At 48.2% G+C, this 22,317-nt stretch overlaps 1 protein-coding gene across 3 annotated transcripts in view; it reads right to left on the reverse strand.

Moving 5' to 3' along the window:
• Positions 1–971: 971 nt before the first annotated feature.
• Positions 972–22,317, reverse strand: part of GPR61 (G protein-coupled receptor 61) — a 227,958-nt gene continuing 206,612 nt past the window's right edge. The window contains exons 1-2 of one of the 3 annotated variants that reach the window (XM_075333723.1): positions 5,376–5,457; positions 972–4,562 (exon numbers count right to left, since the gene is read on the reverse strand). In XM_075333723.1, coding sequence (XP_075189838.1) covers positions 2,443–3,765 — 1,323 coding nt within the window. In that variant the 5' untranslated portion in view covers positions 3,766–4,562; positions 5,376–5,457 and the 3' untranslated portion in view covers positions 972–2,442. Of the gene's footprint in view, positions 4,563–5,251; positions 5,331–5,375; positions 5,458–22,317 lie in introns of those variants that run through there. The other 2 variants (XM_075333724.1, XM_075333725.1) reach the window with 2 other exon arrangements.

The raw sequence follows: 22,317 nt of genomic DNA on the forward strand, positions 1-22,317 counted from the left end.
ATAATTTACATAACACAGGGGGGGTATTTATAGGTTGCATTTTAGATTTTTTTTATAAGGTCACAAAAAACTTTTGCGATATTTAGTTTTTCCATGACAGTCCTAGTGAAATCCTTTAAAGTTGCGAAAGCATGGACGGGTTGGGGGTGTGGTGACAAATTCTTCAAACGTTATGCCTCTGTATTCTCAGTTTAATCTGACTGAAGTAATGAGGTGCACGGGGACGCATGCCAGGTATAAGATGTGCCTATATCATTAAGCGGTGAAGAATCTTAAAGAATTAGGCACATCTTACTACTGCACCTCCAGAATCAAGACTGGAAAACGAAATGCCAGTCTTAATAGGGTGCTTCAGTACTTTGCAATAGTGGCCACATCCTTGTAAAACTGATAGGGACCGCTCATCCCCATGAAGTGACCCCCGGGGCTCCGTGACCTCTGGGATACAGGGATGTCACATCAACTTCCAGTTGATCTGCATCACTGAGGCCAACTCCAGTCTTCCTGAGTGACTGGGCTGTGGGCGGCGTTTCACTGCTCGTCACATCCCAGCATCTTGCACACTCTCTCCTTCATTGCAGAGCACCGCAAGCTGGAATGATGCTGGGCTGTGATGAGCGGTGAAACGCCGCCCACAGCCCAGTCACTCAGGAAGACTGGAGCCGGCCTCGGTGATGTCAGGTCAACTGTAAGTTGACCTGACATCACTGGATCCCGGAGGTCATGGAGCCCTGGCGGTCACTTTATGGGGATGAGCGAACCGCGATAGCACCGCTCAGAGGCAGAATTGGCTGATGAAACTACATAGAAAAAGCCTCCCCTATCAGTTTTATAGAGAGGTGATCACTATCGCAGAATAGTGAACCACCCCTTTAATGAATTGAAATACATTCTTCTGTCACTGCAGATACAATGATTGAAGACATATTTCATATAAACACTGTGAAAAGCAGGAGCAGGACCACATGAGGTGAATATTAAAAAATACACATTTATTGGTACAAACATAAACACTGTATTCAGTTTCTGCAACCAGCAACTATTTTTGGCACCTATTTGCATTATGTTCCAAATCCAGATTTGACATCATAGTAAAAGATACTTCTGTCACATGCTCTAAAATACAAATAAATACAATCAAATTTAGTTGGATAATTAGTTTGGTATTCTGCTGGATATTTTTGGGGTGAAATTTGCTGAACAAAAATAAAAATTCAGATCTTCACTCATTTACACAGACAAAAACACTATATAGATCTACTATAAGTTGTGCGGCAACTTTAAATCAAAGTGGTCTCACGTTTTGTGCAACCTCTATTAATCAGGTAGGTCTAACTCCATTAAAGTTTTTTATGTCTCTTCAGTATCATGGATCCAAGCAGACTATTATTAATGGCTGGGAAGAAGACATTAGTCCACCGTGCAGGGCTGAACCTCTTAGTATTACAGAAGCACGTAAGAACAGAGGTAAGTTTTTCCTGACTTAATAGCCATACACTTCATACCTACATCTAGGGCTCCAAGACACTATTTACATACAGAACCAAATTTGAGCCTCCTCTCCGTCCTACAAACGTAATAGGGGAGTATTGTTACAAGATGGACATTGGAAGGCTTCCAAAGATACTGGATGTATATGGAGATGTACCTAATTAGCAGGGGCTGTACAAAAGTTACAACCCCTTTAAGCTAAAAAAAATTACAATTTTACTGTTAAATTAGCTTCTTTTGTTGCTTTATTCAAGTTTAGGTTTTTTTTAGTGCAGGAACTATGTATTTTTCACTATCACTCATTGGATCATGGCTGACTACTATCCAGCTTAAAATCCAATAGGCTTCCTTCCAAAGGCTTATGGCAGCTTGTAAGTGTGAATTACTGACATTCAGTGTGAGTGAAATTATTGTCCTCTTCTTCGGGCACACTGTACAACAAACTTTCATGGTCTAGATCAGTGGTCCTCAACCTTTCTCACCTTGAGAGCCATATTCAGATCTGAGAGAGGGTTTTGAGCAATATCAAGCTCCCGCTCCTCACAGTAATGACACCCATAACCCCAATTGCTTGTATAATGACAACCAAAATTTTTTCCCCAAAAATCACACTAAGGCAGTATATCAAGATCCACGGGTTCTTACCTTACCCCCATTCAGATCTGCTCTTCATAGCTGTTTTCTAGACCTGGTGCTAATGCACCAAGCTGGCAGAGAGCCATGAGCTGCTCATCACGGGTGCACAAGCTACATGTTGCTCCTGAGCTACAGGTTGGTGACCCCTGGTCTAGATAGTATGCTGGAAAAAGAGGACAGTAAATATTCCCATGGAATGAGTCAGATAAACAGGTAATTATGTACTATGGGTTTAAAGGAATGCATCAAGGAAATGTCTGCATTATATCACACTTTTGAGGAGATTGTCAACAGCAGGGAAAGTTATGCTAAAGGTCATGTTTTTTGAGATGGACCAGTGTTAATATAGTCTTTACCCACCGCTGTCATATCCCATGGTTGCTCTAAGAACTCAGATGTTTCTTCTGCAATCTGCCCTGGAATCCGGAAGTCTATAGCTGGTTGATCCACTTTAGGAGTGATATGAACAACTGCCCTGGTGTCTGGTGGGCAGCCAGTACCCTGCAGAAACTGCAGAAAATTTTCTTCAATAGAGCCTTCCCTGCTTGGCAATCGAAGCTCATCCTCCCCAGTGCTTCCTCGTTTAAAGAAACATCCAACCCACCTTCCCAGTTCTTCACGAATTTGACGATTTAGGCAACCATAAAATATTGGGTTGGAGGCAAAGCAAAGAAACCCCATCCACGTAACAATCCATTCCACTCGTGAGCCAGGAGGTGGAGGTGGAGAGCGCAGTGCAGCATATATGTGGAAGCCAAAATATGGTAGCCAACATAATAGAAATTGACCACCTACTGCAGCTAAAACAGCTGCTGCCTTTCCACCACTTCCAGAACCACCCCCTGTCACACGTTGCTGAGGAGTTCCACGTGTGGCTCCTGATCCTGTTACCATGGTGGAACGGCTACTAAGAGATTCCGAGTGCCTGCGTTGAGGTGAAGTCTCCATCCAAGTGGGTAGAGGCCCTTGATGGAGAGCAGCTACTCGTGCCACCTTGAACATGCTGCAGTACACAACAATAATGATGGTAAGAGGCAGTAAGAAATAAAAAGAGGAATAAAAGAGAAGAAATCCAGCTCGGAAGACACTGTTGCCACCTCCCTGCAAGCTGCAATGTCCAGGGACAGGAGGGCTCCATGCTAAAACAGGGATTAGGGATGTGAGTACAGCTTTAATCCAGACACCGGCTAGTACCCAACTGACTAGTCCCATAGTCATCTTGACTTGGTACCTCATGGGATGTACCACATAATAATATCTTTCAATATTTATGGCAGAGATTGATAGTATGCCAGTGCTGGTAAAACAGACACTCAAGAATAGGTATGCACGACAAGCCATCTGCCCTAATCCCTGGATTTCATACAGGGAAGTGCCTCCACTTCCAGACAACATAGCCAGGGGCATAAGTGTAAGTGCAGCCAAGAGATCCACCACACACAAGTGGAAGACGAGAACAAATTTCCTGAGGGATGGAGTCTTCATGATGACCCCCATGATAGCCACATTCCCAGCTACTGCCAATAGGTCCATAAGAAGCATAATGAAAAGGGCCCCATAGTGGGGATTTGCTGTAATATGGTTCCCTGAAGCATTGAGCGAAACGTTCCATATGAAAGAGGGAAGGGAGGTATCCATGAGGATGATTTGAATAAAAGGTCACCATCACTCTCTTTTTCAAAGGACCATCACCCATTATACGCCAAAGAGCGAGGTAGGACCTGAGAGAATCAGTGAAAACGCAGAAAGGCCAAAATAGAAAAGAGCAGAAGCAATTAACAAAAATCAAAAAAGAAAGTGGGGAGATGAAGAAAAATAAGAAAAAACTGTACTAAAAAGTGAAATGGAAATGGAACTAGGAAATGCAAAGAAAATAATATGGGGGAAGGTTAAAGGTCAAGATGAAAAAGGGGAATAGGGGAAAAGAGGGAGATCCTTTCAAGATGTCACATTTCAGGTTAGTATTTGTCACATACAGATGTTTCCTGTGCAAGTACTGTGATACTCTTCCATCAATTTCAGTTTGTGAGAAATCATTTCTCCTGTATTAGATATATTGCTTTCATTCCTGCAAAGTATTTTCTTATTTCCCCTTCTGTTTGGGCCTTTTGTTCGCTGTTGCTGTCAGTTAATCCAGTGTGAGGTTTCTTAAAATCTTCAGTGTTTCCTTCAGCTGATCATTACTTTTCATGATGCCACCAAGATGTATAGCGATATCTTTTATTTTGCAGGTAATCATTTTGAGGATTATTATTTACTCCTTCTGGTTAATTACATTTTCTTGGAATTCATGTCTTCCTGAGAAGATGCTACCGATGATAAAAAGCTGGTAACGTTGGTGGCGTCTGAAATTAATCATGTGTTTATGGGTTCTTTAAAACAGAGACTTATCCTTTAAATCTAAACAGGCCACTCTTTCTTGAAATGTATTTGACCTGGAAAGCAGGGACGAGAAGATAATAGGGGGTTAATCTAAATGAGCAAAATGATATAATACAGATCAAATGCAATATATTCTTAGTAGAATGTAGAATCGGTTGGACATTATACAGGGGGGCAGATATTTACTGCACGAGTGGTTATCTATTTTAACATACACATACGGTAGATACATGGGTGTATATATATATATATATATATATATATATATATACACACACACATATATATATATACTGTACATATGCATATATGCATCATTTAAATGTACTATGTGTATACAGAGAAAAAAAGGTTGAGAGAGAAAGCAAAATGCAAGTGTATATACATATATTAGTACACATACAATGTATATGTATAACACTGTGCGTGTACATGCATTATGTATATTTGTGTGTGTATATACTGTATATATATATATATATATATATATATATGAATATATATGCACACACATACAAGTGTATCTATATAAGTATATATGCACACACATACATGTGTGTCTATATAAATAATATATATATATATATATATACACACATATATATATATATATATATATATATATATATATATACATACACACACACACAAATATATTCATGGCACCTTAAGCATAGGTAATATGTCTTATGTACCACCCCACAAGACACCTGCATATCTGACCACCCTTTAAGTCTCATACCTGCATGTATCCCTATTTGCCAGGCTCATCTGTTCTGCCTTTTGTATTGATGACATACAGAATATGTAAACCTTGCAATCATATTAGTGGTTATGTCCAGAACCCGTCTGATTTAGCCACATACCTGTGTGCAGGAGCCGGAGCTGCATCCAGGGAGCAGGAGACCAGAGAAGCAGCTCAGCCCCATCTAATACACAGCACTGCAGTGAGGGAGCAGACAGGCTCAGGGTCCTACAGTCACTCAGATTAACACAACACACAGTGTATCTATCACAAAGGGGATCTAATCTCAGTGCGTGTGACACAGACCGGCACATGTAACAAGTCTTCACGTTCTAACATGGTACATTGCATTTGAACATTATATTTGCTTCTTATTATTATTCCACATACAGAAGTACATGGGTATCAGTATAACGAACAACGTATGTCTGCCTTACATCAATGGCATTCTGATATTCTGATACACTGATATTCTTAGGCTACATATAGTTGTAGTGAATATGCTGCAAAATGTTCCATCATATATGTTGCGGAAATTTTCAACAAGGAAATACACATTCAGTACCAGTTACAGGTGACTTCCACAGTGATATCTGCACCATAAATTGATCCTTAGTGCTGTGAAGTTACACTCCTGATTTTCTCACCAGGATGTAAATCAGACTCTTTGAGCCATTCTGGCATTCTCATGTGATATTCCAAAAATGAATGTTATCATACCACGTTATGAGGGCCCTTTTAACTAGTGCCACAGTTGCATATAACTGGCCATTTGTTACATTCGGCACATATACGTATATATCTTATGGTGATTTTGTATCATTAAAAATATAGTCAACTGAATGTTACACAACCATTGCAGACACGGTTATATAAGTGCCTATGCCCTATTAGGTTAGATTCACATTAATACAGTGCTCTTTGCCAAGTACTACTTCATGGGTTCTCCCGGAATCTCCCAAAAACTGTATTCAAACGGGAACCCCCGATGGAGCTATTCACTTGGATTAAGCCAATGAAGTCACTGAGAACACTGTCTGGTCTCTGTCCTGACCATATTCGTCTTTTAGACATACACAAAAATGTGGTTTGGCACGTCTTGTGCATGTCCGAAATAGATTAATAATGCCAGAACTAATTTATTCAAGTGAATAGATCCATCGGAGATTGTGACTAGTGATGAGGGAGCATGCTTGCTGTTGCTCGTAACTCAATCGAGCATCGGGGTGCTTGGGTACGCTCCAGTTTAAAAATTCTCCAGTTTCCCATTGACATCCACTATACTCGGCGCTCGAGTCGCACCCGAGCAGTCCAATGCTCGATCAAATACCAACCAGTAGCAAGAACGTTCGCTCGTCACCAATTCCGACAGAAACACCAACATGGTGCTTTTAAGAGAGCACTGTACTAGAGCGAACCTAGCCTAACCTGCAGTGTGTGCATAGAGTTTAGAGGGGTTGTTCATTCAACTATTTTTTTATTCCATTGACATTTTTATACATAAAAATAACAATTAGAGCTGTATTTGCCAACTGGCACTCTAGTGCCATCTTTCCACCGCTGCCTCTGGTCTTTGTGGATATGTGATGATTTGTGGTCAAGCGCCATCTACATGGGTATAAGGGCTGAGCCCAGTGATTGGTTTGAGACCAGACAAATCATTCAACTTACGTATTTATATTTGCCCTACTACCTGTATGTATACAGTTAAAATGATATTTAGCTCCTTGTGCAACCTTTCTTCTCATTGCTGTGCCTGAAAAATGTTGAATAGCAAGGACATAGTACAGGTTTGCTTAATATAACATTTATTCATTTATATAGCGCTGTTAATTTCACAGTGCTTTTACATACATTGGCAATACTGTCCCCATTGGGGCTCACAATCTAGGTTCCCTATGAGTATGTCTTTGGAGTGTGGGAGGAAACCGGAGTACCCGGAGGGATCCCACGCAAACACATGGGGAGAACATACAAACTCCTTCCAGATGGTGTTCTTGGTGGGATTCAAACCCAGGACACCAGCGCTGCAAGACTGCAGTGCTAACCACTGAGCCACCGCTTAATGGAGTGAATCCAAATGTAGAGGAATTCCTTTTATATTTTCCCTTCTTTATATTCACTTAATGCTTTTCCATATTAGACTGCATCAAAACCTCACAAAAACTCTGTTCACACATCTTTTGAAGGCGGGTTTTGGAGTGGGTCCGCTGTCAGAAAAGTGCTAACAAAAAGCTCAAAAGAATGAATAAAACTAATTTCTGTGTGAGTCTTCGGAGCTTCAGGCTTCTGAAAACGCCAAGTGATTTAAAGAAGTGACTGACCATTTGACCATTCTTCGGGCATTTTTTGCTCTGAAACACTCTATACTTTACAATACCAGTAAAAGGGGAGGGTCAATAGGTATTTTCCGGGCGTCTTTAGGTCAGCATTTTTGCTCTAAAAACGGCTATAGGTTTCTTCATTGTTGAAATTTTAAAAAAAAGTCTGTAAAAAGCCAGTACAAAAGAGGTCTCCAATACACTGAAAATTATAAAAAAAAAGGTTGTCACGTAACCAAAAGTATACAAATTGCTAAAGTGGTCACGTGACCTCACACTTGCATATGGCATATAGGGGAATAATAACAGCATGCCAATCACACACTGTAATGATTCGACACTCTGCAGTCAGACTTTTCTTTTTACGAAGCAATATCCTTTAAGGGAATCTGTCCGCAGGTTATTGCTATGGAATCTGAGGACACCATGATGTAGGGGATAAAACACTGAATTTAGGGATATGTCACTTATTAGGCTGCGTGCTGTTATTTCAACACAATAATTGTTTTATCACTAGGAGATCATTGCTGCCCAGACTAAAGTGCACATGAGCCCCAGTCCAATCACACCTACTCCTCTGATAATCAGCTCACTGTCCATAGACAATGTGCACAGAAAGCTGTGGTGTGTGTGTGTGTGTGCGTGTGTGTGTGTGTGTGGTTAGCTTTCTGAGCCTGCTACTTGCTACATGTAAAAACTCAGATTGTTTCACAACTGCTGCACACAGTAAACTGAGTGATACATCGTTGGAATCAGGGTCTCCTTTCCTACATTGTGCTGCTCTAAGATGGGGTAGCAAAAACCTGTTGACAGATTCCCTTTAAGGCTAGGTTCACGCAAGCATATGAATCGGACGTGTACTAACTGATTTCTATAGCACACTGACCCATATTATTCAATGATGTGCAGATGACCATTGTTTTTCACTAACAGAATCTGTGAAAAAAAATCACAGCATGATGCACTTTGACTCTGAAATCGGATGAGACTCATTCGAGTCTATGTGTGTGAGAAAATAATCGCATGTTACAGCATGGCATTTGATTTTTAAGGATATATTACCAGTCTATAACATAGGAAACTGTCACTGGTCCAGTAAAGCTTTGCAGGGGGCTGCCCTCATCATGACTACTCTTCATTCTTAGCTTGTTTCTAAACAACATAGGCCTCATTTATCAACACTATGCTGACTTTGTTGCTGATAGCAACCAATCAGAGTTCAGGTTTCATTTCTCAAACTACTCTGCATAATTGAAAGCTGAGCTCTGATTGGTTGTTATGGGCCACAACAGTTTGACTGTCAGATTTTCCTCCTGAAACGCGACAGGGTCATTCTAATCCTCTACCTCTCAGTCAGGGTCCATATAAAGCATATGTGGAATGGACGGGCAGTCGTCAGCAGTGGTGTCAGGTCTGCTGCCTGCAATCTGACATGGGTAGATTTTTTGGGTAAAGGCTGTTGGCAGAAGAGTATAAGGTATACAAATGTCACTGCTCCTGCGCTGAGTGTTACTTTGTGTACATACATTGTGAAAAGGCTGCCGTTCGTCTAAATAAATAATGATAATGACAGTTAATAGGTTCCGTGTCTCCCCAGTGAGCAGTCTCCCAGAGTCCCTTGCTTCTGGGAACGTGAGGAGCTCATGAATATTCAAAATTGTCACATGATTGCGTTGCTATGACACAAGGACCCAAAAATACATCCGTTAAAAATTGGAGCAGCAATAAAGGTCCTTGAGTGACAGACGGAGGGACAGAGAGAAGTGGTCATAGACAGTCATATGATAGCGGTATATGAGTGCAAATGGAAAAACAGGTTAGAAGGCTTCGTAGCACAGAGCAATGCAATGCCTGGTAATAGGGCTCATATTTATATCCTGCAGAATATACAGCGATTGGCCAGATATGTGGCACAGACAGAAGGAGGCAGCTGCATGGCAGCAGGACTCAAAGTGACAAAGACAAGACAGTTGCTTGGCAGCAGGATACAAAGCTGGAGACAAGGACGGACACAGTTGTGTGACATCAGGAGACAAGCAGATTTGCGAAAGCAAATGACAAAGACGAAACATGGCAGGGAATAAGGAAAAGGGATGACGCTAAATATCAGGGGCTAAGAGAGGCCAAAGCAAGGGTCAAAAGAAAGGATTTCTCACCTCCATCAACACTATACTATACCTATTATAAAATACGTCTGAGCGTATCAAATGGGATTAGGGTCAGTGCTATGTGCGGCTATACTCAGAAACCAAAATGAATGCCACTAAAGTACTATTACCATACCATTTTACCAAAACTACTGTAAGTGCTAATTGATTCTGTCGGGGGCCAGCTTCCCCGTCGCGGGTGGTGCTCGGGGAGATCGCGCTCGTGTCCTGTGCCTTCTCCTCGGTGGCTCGAACCGGCCGGACCCGGGGCTCGAGCAGCGCTCCTCGCCCACAAGTGAAAAGGGGGGTTGGAATTGGACGTTTGGGATAGATTGAGTTCGTGATGCCACTCACGGGTTGTGGTGATGATGGGCACCACCGCTGCTGGTGACGGGGTTCCCGAGAGCGATGGTGGGGAGCAGCTAGGTGTTGACCCCTCCGTGGGTAGGGGCTGTTGGTCCCGGGTCCCGGTAGGAGGGAGGGTTCCGCAGGATGGGTTTTGGCAGGGTGCAGGGTTGCGGTGCAGCGCAGCGCCGGATGGCACAGGTGTACTCACTCAGACACAGATGGACAGAGTGTCTGGTAAACCAAACGGCTGGATGGACGGGGCCCGCAGCCGGCTGCGGTGTTTTCACTCAATGGGTTGATGGTGGCTGTCGTTTCCCTGCACCTGTGTTTTGTATCTTGACTCCAATGCCTGGGCACCGGTAGTCCGCTTCCCGACGTATACGTGCCAGAGGAGCCCGTTTGCCCGCAGACTCTGGCCCTGTGGATCTCTGGCCCTTGGCGGTTGCGCTTATCCGGAACGGTTGGGCTGTTGCCTTCAATTGGGACTTCGGTGGGAATGAACCTCTGAGGTCCAGACCGCAATCAGTAAATTTGACTAAAGGTTGGCTTCGAGCCTAGTCGGGGTCTGAGTACCCCGCCTGGTGCTTGGCTCCAATCGGCTCCCCGGTTCGGTACCGGCGGGCCACCGCCCGACCCCAGTCCTACGGTTCCACTGACCTTCACCAACTTCTGCAGACGGCCACCACCGTCTGCCTACCTTGCTGGAAGTGTCTGGGCCCCAACCCAGACACCAACAGTAACACTCCTCACACTCCACCGTCCACAACTGGACTCTCCGACTACTCACTGACTACTCACTACTGTTTTTTCCGCCTCCAGGCCTGTGAACTCCTCGGTGGGCGGGGTCAACCACCTGGCTCTGCCCCACCTGGTGTGGACATCAACCCTGGAGGGTGGCAACAAGGGTTTAATGTGTGACTGGTGTGACCTGTCCAGGGAAAGGGGTGTATGGCCAGGGCGTCACAATTCCACAATGTATGACATACAGTAGATTGCAGTATTGCAGGAAAGACCGCAAAGCATGGTCTCACGGATTACTTTCACTGTTTAGGGGTACTTTGGGGGCATTATACTGAAACGGGGGTGGGTAGCATTATATTCTATGGGAGCTTTGAAAAGGGTAGTCTGTTAGAACTAAGGCACTGCCGGACATAGACAGAAAAGTGCCGTGTGCAAGAACAGTATATGGGCCCTTTTCAGTCTAATGACTCATTAAAATGCACTAGTTCACTTGCTTTGGAAGTAGAAATGGGCCACCTTACCTCTTGGACCCCTGTGCAGCTGCACAGTTTGCACCAATGATATGTCTGGCCCTGCACTATGGTTTCAATAGAGGTAAAATTGCTGTGTACATAGTATATCCATTTCCCCGTGTTTTCAAGATGAGCGGTATGTCCTTTTGCGACTGTGCCTATGTGCCATGATCCCACCTACTCCGTGTGGAGGACTCATGATTTCTATGTACAACTTTATACATACATACATATATATATATATATAGTGGAACCTTGGTTTAAAGGGGTTATCCGGTTATTCTTTTGACTTTTTTTTCTATTTCCCTATTGGGTTACATTAGGGCAGGTAAGTAGATAGAGAGCACTTATCTGCCCTGCTGTCAGCCCCTCTCCCCCGGCTCAGAGTGGTCATGTGACTGCTCCTGCCGCGATTTTGCGGCTTCCGGTCATTTCATGTCAACATGGGCAGGGCCATGTTGACATGCAAATCTGGAACAGCATGTCGCCTCCCTGCTGGGCTGTACAGTGCGATGAACCCCGCCCCCTTCCCGGCACCCTCCCACAGATTCCCCCGCACCCCTTACTCTCCCCGCGACCTCCCCCTGCACTGCTGTGGGGTCCGTGACCTGGGGGAGGGGCCTGGCGGTGGCTGCCGTGGTGTCAGCGCCAGCACCGGGCCCCCTGCTCAGGATCGCACATTCAATGTACCGGCATCACAGATCACAGATGCCGGCACATTTGAAAGTGCTGATGAGAAGAAGCGCAGCCCTGCTTCTCATCACTGTCCCTCCCGCTGTCTGTGCTCTCTTCAGCACAGCGGTGACGTCACTACTGTGCTGATATGGCCAGAGCACAGACAGCGCGCAAAAGTGCAGGAGCGGCGGGGACCGAAGAGGAGTAAGTATGTATTCCCTACATGTGTTTCCTATGGGGATGGGGATGGGGGGGGGGGGGTCGGTGCAGAGCACCGCGTGCGGTACAGAGCCATAAGTGTGTGCGTGTGCGGTGCAGAGCCATATGTGGGCGTGTGGTGTGCAGAGCCATATGTGCGCGTGTGGTGTGCAGAGCCATATGTGCGCGTGTGGTGTGCAGAGCCATATGTGCGTGTATGGTGTATGCAGAACCATATGTGCGCGTGTGGTGTGCAGAGCCATATATGCGCGTGTGGTGTGCAGAGCCATATGTGCTTGTGTGGTGTGCAGAGCCATATGTGCGCGTGTGGTGTGCAGAGCCATATGTGCGCGTGTGGTGTGCAGAGCCATATATGCGTGTGTGGTGTGCAGCGCCTGATGTGCGCGTGTGGTGTGCAGAGCCTGATGTGTGCGTGTGGTGTGCAGAGCCTGATGTGGGGCTGTTATTTGCAACGCTGTAGTGATAACAGGTCAGTGCTGGGCAGAATACTGACAGGGAGAGAATGTGTGTGCAGGGGGCGGGCAGGGGGCGAGGCTGGACACTGGGGCGGGGCTGGACAGTGAGGCCGGGCGGTGCCAGCTCTGACTGAGGTTTTGCACAGGAAGTGGTCAGTTTGCTGGAGCTGAATATAAACAAGGAGCTGCAGAGAATAAAGGGTGAATTCAAGAGGAACAAAAGTTAGAAAACAAGAAATAACAATGTAGGGGTGTTTTATATGACAATACAGCACAGATTAGCTCACCAAAAATTTTTGAGTTTATGTCGGACAACTCCTTTAAGGGTTTAAGAGCAACTTGGTTTGAGAGTGACGCAGGCGGAGGGACCGCGCTCGCTATGCTGGGGTCCGGGGCTGCTGCTGCTCGGTGGCTCGAGCGGTGGGCCGGACCCGGGGACTCGAGCAGCACTCCTCGCCCACGAGTGAAAAGGGGTGGTTTGTTTGGGGAGATAGTTCGTGACGCCACCCACGGGTCGTGGTGATGATGGGCACCACCGCTGCTGGTGACGGGGATCTCAGGAGCGATGACAGGGAGCAGCTAGGATGTTGGGTCCCCCTCTGTGGGTAGGGGTTGGTGATCCTGGGACCCGGTGGTGATACGGGGAGGCAGGGTAGCTGGGGTGCAGGGTTGCGGAGGCAGCGCAGCGCGGTGCTGGATGGCATTGTTGTACTCACTCAGGCACAAATTCACAGAGTCTCTGGTAAACTAGAAACTGCCGGAGTCTGCAGCCTTTGGTACGGAGGGTGTTTAAGTCCCACACACGGTGCAGCAGACCCCTGTTCTTCCCCTGCAGCCAGATGCCTCTTTCTCCACTCTTTCTCTTTCTTTCCTCCTCAGCCGAGAACGGGGAGTCCACTCCCCTGCAGTGATCCGGGATCTCTCTCGATACCGGCGGGCCACTACCCTGCCCCGGTCACCTCAAGTTCCTTTCTCACTAACACCTTTTGGAGCACGCTTCTGTAGCAGTCCAGGAGCTACAACTCCGGGCTCCTCTCCTCTCCCTCTCCCCACACACTCTGCTCCAGCCCCCTCCCCTGCTGCTCTGTTTTGCTCTTACACTGGGGAGGGGGGTGTCTGTCCTGCTGCACTGGTGTGGGATCAGGTTACCAAGGAGGAGAATGACCTGCTCTGTGCTGGATTTCTGCATGTCTGTGACACCCTGGTTTTGCCAGGGCGTCACAAGACCGTTTTGCAAGACAAGCAAAGCTTTTTACAAATTTGTAACTTGGTTTAAGAGCAATGCTTTGCAAGAAGAGCAAATACTCACTGTGCACACTTCCGCTTCTGTCCTTTCACCACGCTCTGACCCGCTGTAGAGGAAACTTTCTGTACATATGTACTTGTGGCGCCCCTGACCTGGTCAGGCACCACTGAGTACTGCACCCATTCTGGGGACAGTACAAAACAGGTAATCCAGAAGGCTGACCGAGGTGTGTGACTACACAGGCGCATAGTGATCAGGTCTCACACATTTACCTTGGAGAGGACCCCTGGGGATCCCAGGAGGGGGCGAAGCCTCCATCTCCACTCGAGGGGTGTGGTAGAGAGCCTGGTTGCTAGGTGACGTAGGCAAGAACAGGAGAGGAGGGAAGAGTGAGCCGAGGACAGTTGAGTGGTGAAGTTCAGGGAGGGCAGAAGCAGACCCTGTAGCTCTACACAATTCTGACAACGTACGCGCAGTGACTACCGACGGGGGAGAACGGTCACCTGGGAGTGCTGCCCGAAATCCACCCACGACTAAAGAGAGAGCAACGGAGTGGAAAGTAAGGAGACTGTCAGGGAGATACCAGGCCCAAACGGGTAGCAGGTCCCAGTGCAGGGATAGATCCACCTTTCCTTTGCCAAACCTGCATGAGGGGGCACTTTACACCCCCAAGACAACACCACAGAGTCCGCAGCCACGTAGCCAAAGTTAGGGCCCATAGCTCACAGGAGGCAAGCAGCCGGAGTGACCTGGTCCAGGCTACAAGCAAACGGGCCAAAAAGAAGGGGAGAGAGGCACCAGCAACTTCCCTGGGCGACCCCAGCAGGGCTTCAAGCAGGGGTTACCCCAAAACACAACGGGCTAAGGAAGGCGAGTTGGTAGCCACCCTCATCAGTCAGCCTGAAGGACACCTGGTTCCAGCCTGGTTCATCCCAGCTACGCCCGGGTTACTCACCCTGCCACCATCAGTGAGTAAAACCCCTGAAAGACATCCTGCTTGTGCGTGTGAGTCATTCTGCGACTTGTAGTTCCACACACCTACACGGGACCCTGGGGCATGCCTCACTCTCAGGAGGCTATTACAACTGACTGCACCTACTATCAGCCCCAGGCACCCCTAACCTGCAGTGGCGGTCTCCACTGACCGCAATTCTGAGAGTGGCGTCACGACAATCAAAAATAGAGGATTTCCTACCTGTGACAAGATCCAGCCGCGTGGAGTCCCTGAAGGTAATGCACCGCTGCACCGACACCGAACCTCGGGGCCCGACACATCTGGCGTCACGAACAGGATAAGGACTAGACCTGTTCAGACAGGTGACCATGTGCCTGGGCGGTCCGCTTGGAAAATTGGAAGCGCCGCCATATTGCCACCATGAAAAGCGCGCTGAAAAACAACAGCAGCCCGCGCTGGGAGAAGTTACCGCCCACGAAGAGGTGCGGCTACCCAGAGATCCCCTGAAGGGTCCTGGCCTCGCAAGTGATGAGAGCGGAGGCGTTCAGAGACGTCGGGAAAGAAAGGGAGCCAGAAGCCTGCTACTAGAAGAAGGAGACGCAGAGGAAATGGCGACTGAACGCAGAGACCCAGAGCCAGGCTCCGCTGCCTGGTGGTATCGGGAACTTGCCCAGTTTTGCGACCAACTGGAGGCCAGGGTCGTATGGCAGATCAGCGAGGGACGCAGGGAGCTTCTGGAGATGGCTGCAGCGGTTCAGGCCTATGAGAGGGGAACCGCACGACGAGTGCCAGACCGAGCGGCGACGACTCAGACCCCGATGATGTTACCGATGGGTGAGTCCTGTGTTGCCCCTGTCAGCGCGAGTGCCCCGACCCCTGCTGCCATGCCCGCGGTCCCTGGGGAGATGCCCGGCGCGGCGACGCTGAATCAGGCCGCAGCCACGCCAGGTGCGGCCCGCCGAGCCCAGGCCGCCGCAACGATGCCCAGCCCGGCCTGCACAGATCCCATCGCAGCTGCGACACCAATTCAGGCCGCCGCAACGATGCCCGGCCCGCAAAGATCCGGCTGCCGCCGCGACCCTCCTCCACGCCGCAGGTGCGGCCCGCCAAGGACCGGCTGCAGCTGCGACGCCAATCCAGGCCGCAGAAGCGCCCAGCCCGGCCCGCACAGATCCCATCGCAGCTGCGACGCCAATCCAGGCCGCAGAAGCGCCCAGCCCGGCCCGCACAGATCCCATCGCAGCTGCGACGCCAATCCAGGCCGCCGCAGCGATGCCCTGCTCGGCCCGCCAAGACCAGGCCGCTGCCACGCCAGGCTCGGCCCGCCAAGACCAGGCCGCTGCCACGCCAGGCTCGGCCCGCCAAGACAAGACTGTACCATTATTTACCCCGGCCTGCAAGGCCAGGGCAGACACCGCTCCCCAGCCCAAGGAAGTCCCTGCTAGGAAGTCCCTGCTGGGGGAGGACCCCGAATACTGGAAGCTGAAGGCTGATCTGGAGGCCCACTTCCCAAAGGAGATGGTGGACCGGTATCTGCTCCCTCCGCATACTCACAGGAAGACTCCTGCGACATTCATGCCAAAGGGTCCCCCGCCCTGGCCTGCTGATGAAAATCCATCCCTAGCGCTGCCACAAGAGGAGTGCCCAGAAGAACTAAGGGGGGGGGGAGGCCAGGAAGTTGAGAAGCTGACCCCAGAGCCATCAGCAGTGGATGCAGCACCAGTCCAAGAGCCAGAGATGCTGCCGTACTCCCGCTGGGATGAAGAGAGCCCGACATCCTCCGCTGAGGAAGATTTGTCCAGATACCTCACCTGGGAGCCTGCAAGCGGTGAGATAGCAGTCAGGCAGGACCCAGCCCGCAGGACACGGCGCCGCAGCAGGACAAGGGATCCACCTGCACAGCAGTCTCCCGAGGAGAAGGACGAGGTCACGGCCAGAGACTTAGAGGAAAAGCGGTCCTTGAGAAGAGCCAAATCGCAGGTCAGAGGCCCACTTTGTCGAGGAGTTGTAGAAGACTTCAATCTAAGGTCTGGATATGGCTTTATAGTAGCACCTGGTGTAAAAGAGGGCATCTTTGTGAACAGAAGGGATGTGAGAGCACATTTACCTAGAGGACATCCAGGAAGAAACCTACAGATAGGAGACTCAGTAGAATTCACCAAACACCAAGGAGAACGCGGATGGTACGCACTAGATGTTACACCATGTCCCAGGAATCCCTACAGTAAACCTGCTGTCTCAACACTACAAGATAAAGAAAGAGAAAAAGAAACAGACACAGAAGAAGAGGAAAGAAAATACAAAGAACTCATTGATGAAACCACTACAGATGATGACGACAGGTGCCACAGCCCTACAGGCCCAAGCCCTGGTGAGGAGGAAGAAGGAGCAAAGTCCATGTAAAGTAAAGTAAGAAGTACAGCAAGTTAAAGTACAGTTTTGCAACGTTTACAAGTTTAAGCACGTGCCCACATGAACTTGTGTGAGAAACCCTTTTACACTTTAACCCATGAACCTTAAGGCTATGAACTGGCTATAGCCACAAACTCTCGCAGTGTTTATAATTACCCCAGAGGTACAACCACTACCAGGGAGCACGCCTGTTTATGGGGCCTGGCTCTCCACCACAAAGAGGGTACCTGGTCAGCACCAACTGTGGAGGCCGCCTCTACATCCTGCCAGAAGAGACTGAAGGCGCGGCTCCACCAGGCCAGGTATACCCTGAAACCACCAGACCATGAAAGCCGCCTCTACATCCTGCCAGAAGTGGCTGAAGGCGCGGCCAACGGGAGAGGCAGACGGGAAGAAAGGTCTGGGGAAGCTGATGGCCCAGACCTGGTTACCAAAAGAAACCGGTGACCTGCCGCCTGAGAGGGTTTAGGGTGGGTTAACGGACTTGTGGGTGGAAGGTGGTGATGTATGGTACCTGATGGTTTTAAAACGTTTTACCATGTTTTACTGTTTTACGCATTTTAAAATGTTGTCTTGCAGCCCGAGGACGTGCTGGTGATAACTAAGGGGGAATGTGGCGCCCCTGACCTGGTCAGGCACCACTGAGTACTGCACCCATGCTGGGGACAGTACAAAACAGGTAATCCAGAAGGCTGACCGAGGTGTGTGACTACACAGGCGCATAGTGATCAGGTCTCACACATTTACCTTGGAGAGGACCCCTGGGGATCCCAGGAGGGGGCGAAGCCTCCATCTCCACTCGAGGGGTGTGGTAGAGAGCCTGGTTGCTAGGTGACGTAGGCAAGAACAGGAGAGGAGGGAAGAGTGAGCCGAGGACAGTTGAGTGGTGAAGTTCAGGGAGGGCAGAAGCAGACCCTGTAGCTCTACACAATTCTGACAACGTACGCGCAGTGACTACCGACGGGGGAGAACGGTCACCTGGGAGTGCTGCCCGAAATCCACCCACGACTAAAGAGAGAGCAACGGAGTGGAAAGTAAGGAGACTGTCAGGGAGATACCAGGCCCAAACGGGTAGCAGGTCCCAGTGCAGGGATAGATCCACCTTTCCTTTGCCAAACCTGCATGAGGGGGCACTTTACACCCCCAAGACAACACCACAGAGTCCGCAGCCACGTAGCCAAAGTTAGGGCCCATAGCTCACAGGAGGCAAGCAGCCGGAGTGACCTGGTCCAGGCTACAAGCAAACGGGCCAAAAAGAAGGGGAGAGAGGCACCAGCAACTTCCCTGGGCGACCCCAGCAGGGCTTCAAGCAGGGGTTACCCCAAAACACAACGGGCTAAGGAAGGCGAGTTGGTAGCCACCCTCATCAGTCAGCCTGAAGGACACCTGGTTCCAGCCTGGTTCATCCCAGCTACGCCCGGGTTACTCACCCTGCCACCATCAGTGAGTAAAACCCCTGAAAGACATCCTGCTTGTGCGTGTGAGTCATTCTGCGACTTGTAGTTCCACACACCTACACGGGACCCTGGGGCATGCCTCACTCTCAGGAGGCTATTACAACTGACTGCACCTACTATCAGCCCCAGGCACCCCTAACCTGCAGTGGCGGTCTCCACTGACCGCAATTCTGAGAGTGGCGTCACGACAATCAAAAATAGAGGATTTCCTACCTGTGACAAGATCCAGCCGCGTGGAGTCCCTGAAGGTAATGCACCGCTGCACCGACACCGAACCTCGGGGCCCCACACATCGTATACTGTAGACAGTATACCATTGCACAGTACAGTATATACTATATAGCACGTCTATCAATTTGCATTTGTGGATACAGTATTGTACTTTTTTTCTGTTAACCAGTACTACACATTGCTTGTATTGTACCTCTCGCACACCAACACATTTATTATAAGCTAAAGTGCAGTTAAATTTGCTTTATATGTTTTTTTCTGTACTGTACAGTATTTTGCATTAATGTACTGTAATAATTTTATATGAATACAGGACATTATTTTGTATTACTGTAATAAGTTTGTATAAATACGGAAGATATTTTTGAGTTATGGAACGAATTGTCTGTCTTTCATTTATTCCCTATGGGAAAATTCGCTTTGATATAACAGTAACTTGGTTTAAGAGCACACTCCAACCAATTATGCTCGTAATCCAAGGCTACACTGTATATATATATATATATATATATATATATATAAAAAATATATATGTACCGCCCGGGGCTCGGCCGGCTGCCGAGCCGCTCGGATCCGTGCTCGTCGGTGGGTGGCTCGAGCTCCTCACGGACCCGGGGGTCATGTTGCTTCTGAAAGGGGGAGTTGCTGGCGCTACGTAAGGGGTTGTGTTCGGTGGAGAGGTCCACGGCCGGGGCCGCGGTTCTTTGGGGGTTAAGTTCGAGACGCCACCCACGGGTTGTGGGGAATGGATGGACACCACCGCTGCCGTTGACTAGGCTCCCGGGGATGGTGTTGCGCAGCTTGGTGTTGACCCCCTCCGCGGGTAGGGGGATGATGGAACCGGGGGCCCGAAGGAGGCGCTGAGGCGGGGAGGATGGATGATGCTGCTGGCGTGTCGGTGTGGTGCGGCGCGGTGCGCGGCCTGAAAGCACTGTTGTACTCACTATTACAAATACGCTGGAATCTCTGGTAAACCAAACAAGATGGTGGATGGTACCCGCAGCCGGCTGCGCTTTTCCCCTTTTCAGGTTAGTGGTTTCCGCCTTTCTCCTGCACCTCACTTTTGTAGAAAATGATGACCTCTATGCCTGAGCAACGGTAGTCCGCTCCCCAGCCTGATGTATGCCAGTAGAGCCCTTGTGCCCGCAGTCGCTGGCCCGTGGGGTCTCGATGCCTGGGCGGTGACTTTCTACCCCTATCGTTGGGCTGTTGTCTTCAGTCGGGTCTTAGGTGGTAAAGGGCCTAAAGTCCAGTCCTCAATCAGTTGATTTGACTCGGCCCAGTTGCTTCTGGGCCTCGTACTGGGTCTGAGTACCCGTCCTGGTGCTCCGGTTTCCAATCGGTTCCCCGGTTCGGTACCGGGCGGGCCACCACCCGTCCCCGGTCCTTACAGTTCCACCGGCTGTAATCCCAGCTCCTGCAGGCGGCCACCACCGTCTGCCTCCTTGCCAGAGGTGTCTGGGCTCCAACCCAGACACCGGGTGTTAGACTGTGGCAGACCTGGACACAGGTCTGCACTTGAACTCCACTCCACTTCACTGTCAAAACTAATCTACACCCTTCAACAATGCTCCCCACGGGGAACTGCACTGTTTTTCCTGCCTCAGGGCTTGTGAACTCCTCGGTGGGTGGGGCAATCACCTGGCTCCGCCCCCTGGTGTGAACATCAAACCCTGAGGGAGGTGACAAGGTTTTGTAGGTTGGCTGCTGTCACCTTATTAAGGGGGGGAGGTGTTTGTGTAAGGGCCTACCTGTGACTACCTGGCTAGTCCAGGGTGTCACATATATATATATATATATATATATATATATTTATATATTTATTATATATCAGTGGCATACATAGACATCATGAAGCTCCGTAGCAGAAGTTCTAAATGGGCACCCACCCTACCCCCCAAGAAGAAGAAAAAAAAAACCCCAAAACATTATTCAGCTGTGTTTGTCACATAAGGATGTACGTCAAAACTTTACAGCCCCTACAAAGTAATTTTCCCCTATTGAAGCCCCTATATTCCCCTTTCATTGCACTCATAAAGTATCATGCCAACAAGTGCCCCACAAACACTGTGTGATACCCCTACAGTGAATTCCTCAACAGTATCCTCCACACGCACATTATGATGAACCTAATGTACCCACTGTCAACTACTCCAGCAAAGTATGGTGACCCCAACACAGTATGATCATGAACTGTGACCTCCTCAATGCCCTTCATGCAGTTTAATGAGCCGACATACAGTATAATGGCCCCTAGACCTCTTCAAACTGTATAATGGTCCCCAACACAAACCTCAAATAAACCTCCATAAAGCACATAAAGCATAAAAGCTTTCATAGCCCTCCAGATAATATAGTGGCCTGCACATAGCCCTCCAAGTAATATAATGGCACCCACATAGCCCTCTAAATAGTATAATGGCCTCCACATTAGCCTCCAAATATTGTCATGGCCTCCAGATAGCCTTCCATATGGTATAATTCGCCCCACATAGTCCTCCATATAGTATAATTCGCCCCACATTTTCCTAGATATAGTATTATGCATTCCCCATGGTTCTCCATATACAGTATTATAATTGGCCCCATATTGCGTTCCATATAATGCACCCCATAATAATGCGCCACAAATTCCTCCCTATAGTATAATGTGACCTACATTGCTTTCCAAATAGTATAATGCACCCCCATAGTCCTCCATATAGTATAATGGGTCCCACATAGTCCTCCATATTGTATAATGCACTCGACAGTCCTCCATATAGTATAATGGGTCTCACACTGCCTTCCATATAGTATAATGCACCCGACAGTCCTCCATATAGTACAATGGTTCCCACACTGCCTTCAATATATTATAATGCACCCCTTATAGCCCTCCAAATAGTATACTACACCCCTCATAGTCCTCTATATAGTATAATATAGCCCAATGTCCTTTATATATTATAATGCACCTCTATAGGCCTATATAGCATCTTGTACTCTCTCTCATACACCTCCATATATTATAAAGCACCATCCATAGCCCTCCATATATTATATTGCCCCCCCCCATAGTTCTCCATATATTATAATGCACCTCCAGGGTCCTCCAAATAGTATAATGCACCCCTCTAATCATCCATATATTATAATGCACCCTATAATCCATCGTATAGTATAATGTACCCCCATAGGCCTCCAAATAGTATAATGCTCACCCCATAATCCTCCATATAACATAATGCACCTCATATACCTCCATATACTATAATGTACCCCATATACCTCCATATATTATATTGTACCCCCACAGTTCTCCACATATTATAATGCACCCCATAGTCTTCCATATATTATAT

This window comes from Anomaloglossus baeobatrachus, chromosome 2 (genome assembly GCF_048569485.1).
Source record: "Anomaloglossus baeobatrachus isolate aAnoBae1 chromosome 2, aAnoBae1.hap1, whole genome shotgun sequence".
In the NCBI taxonomy this organism is placed as follows: Eukaryota; Metazoa; Chordata; class Amphibia; order Anura; family Aromobatidae; genus Anomaloglossus; species Anomaloglossus baeobatrachus.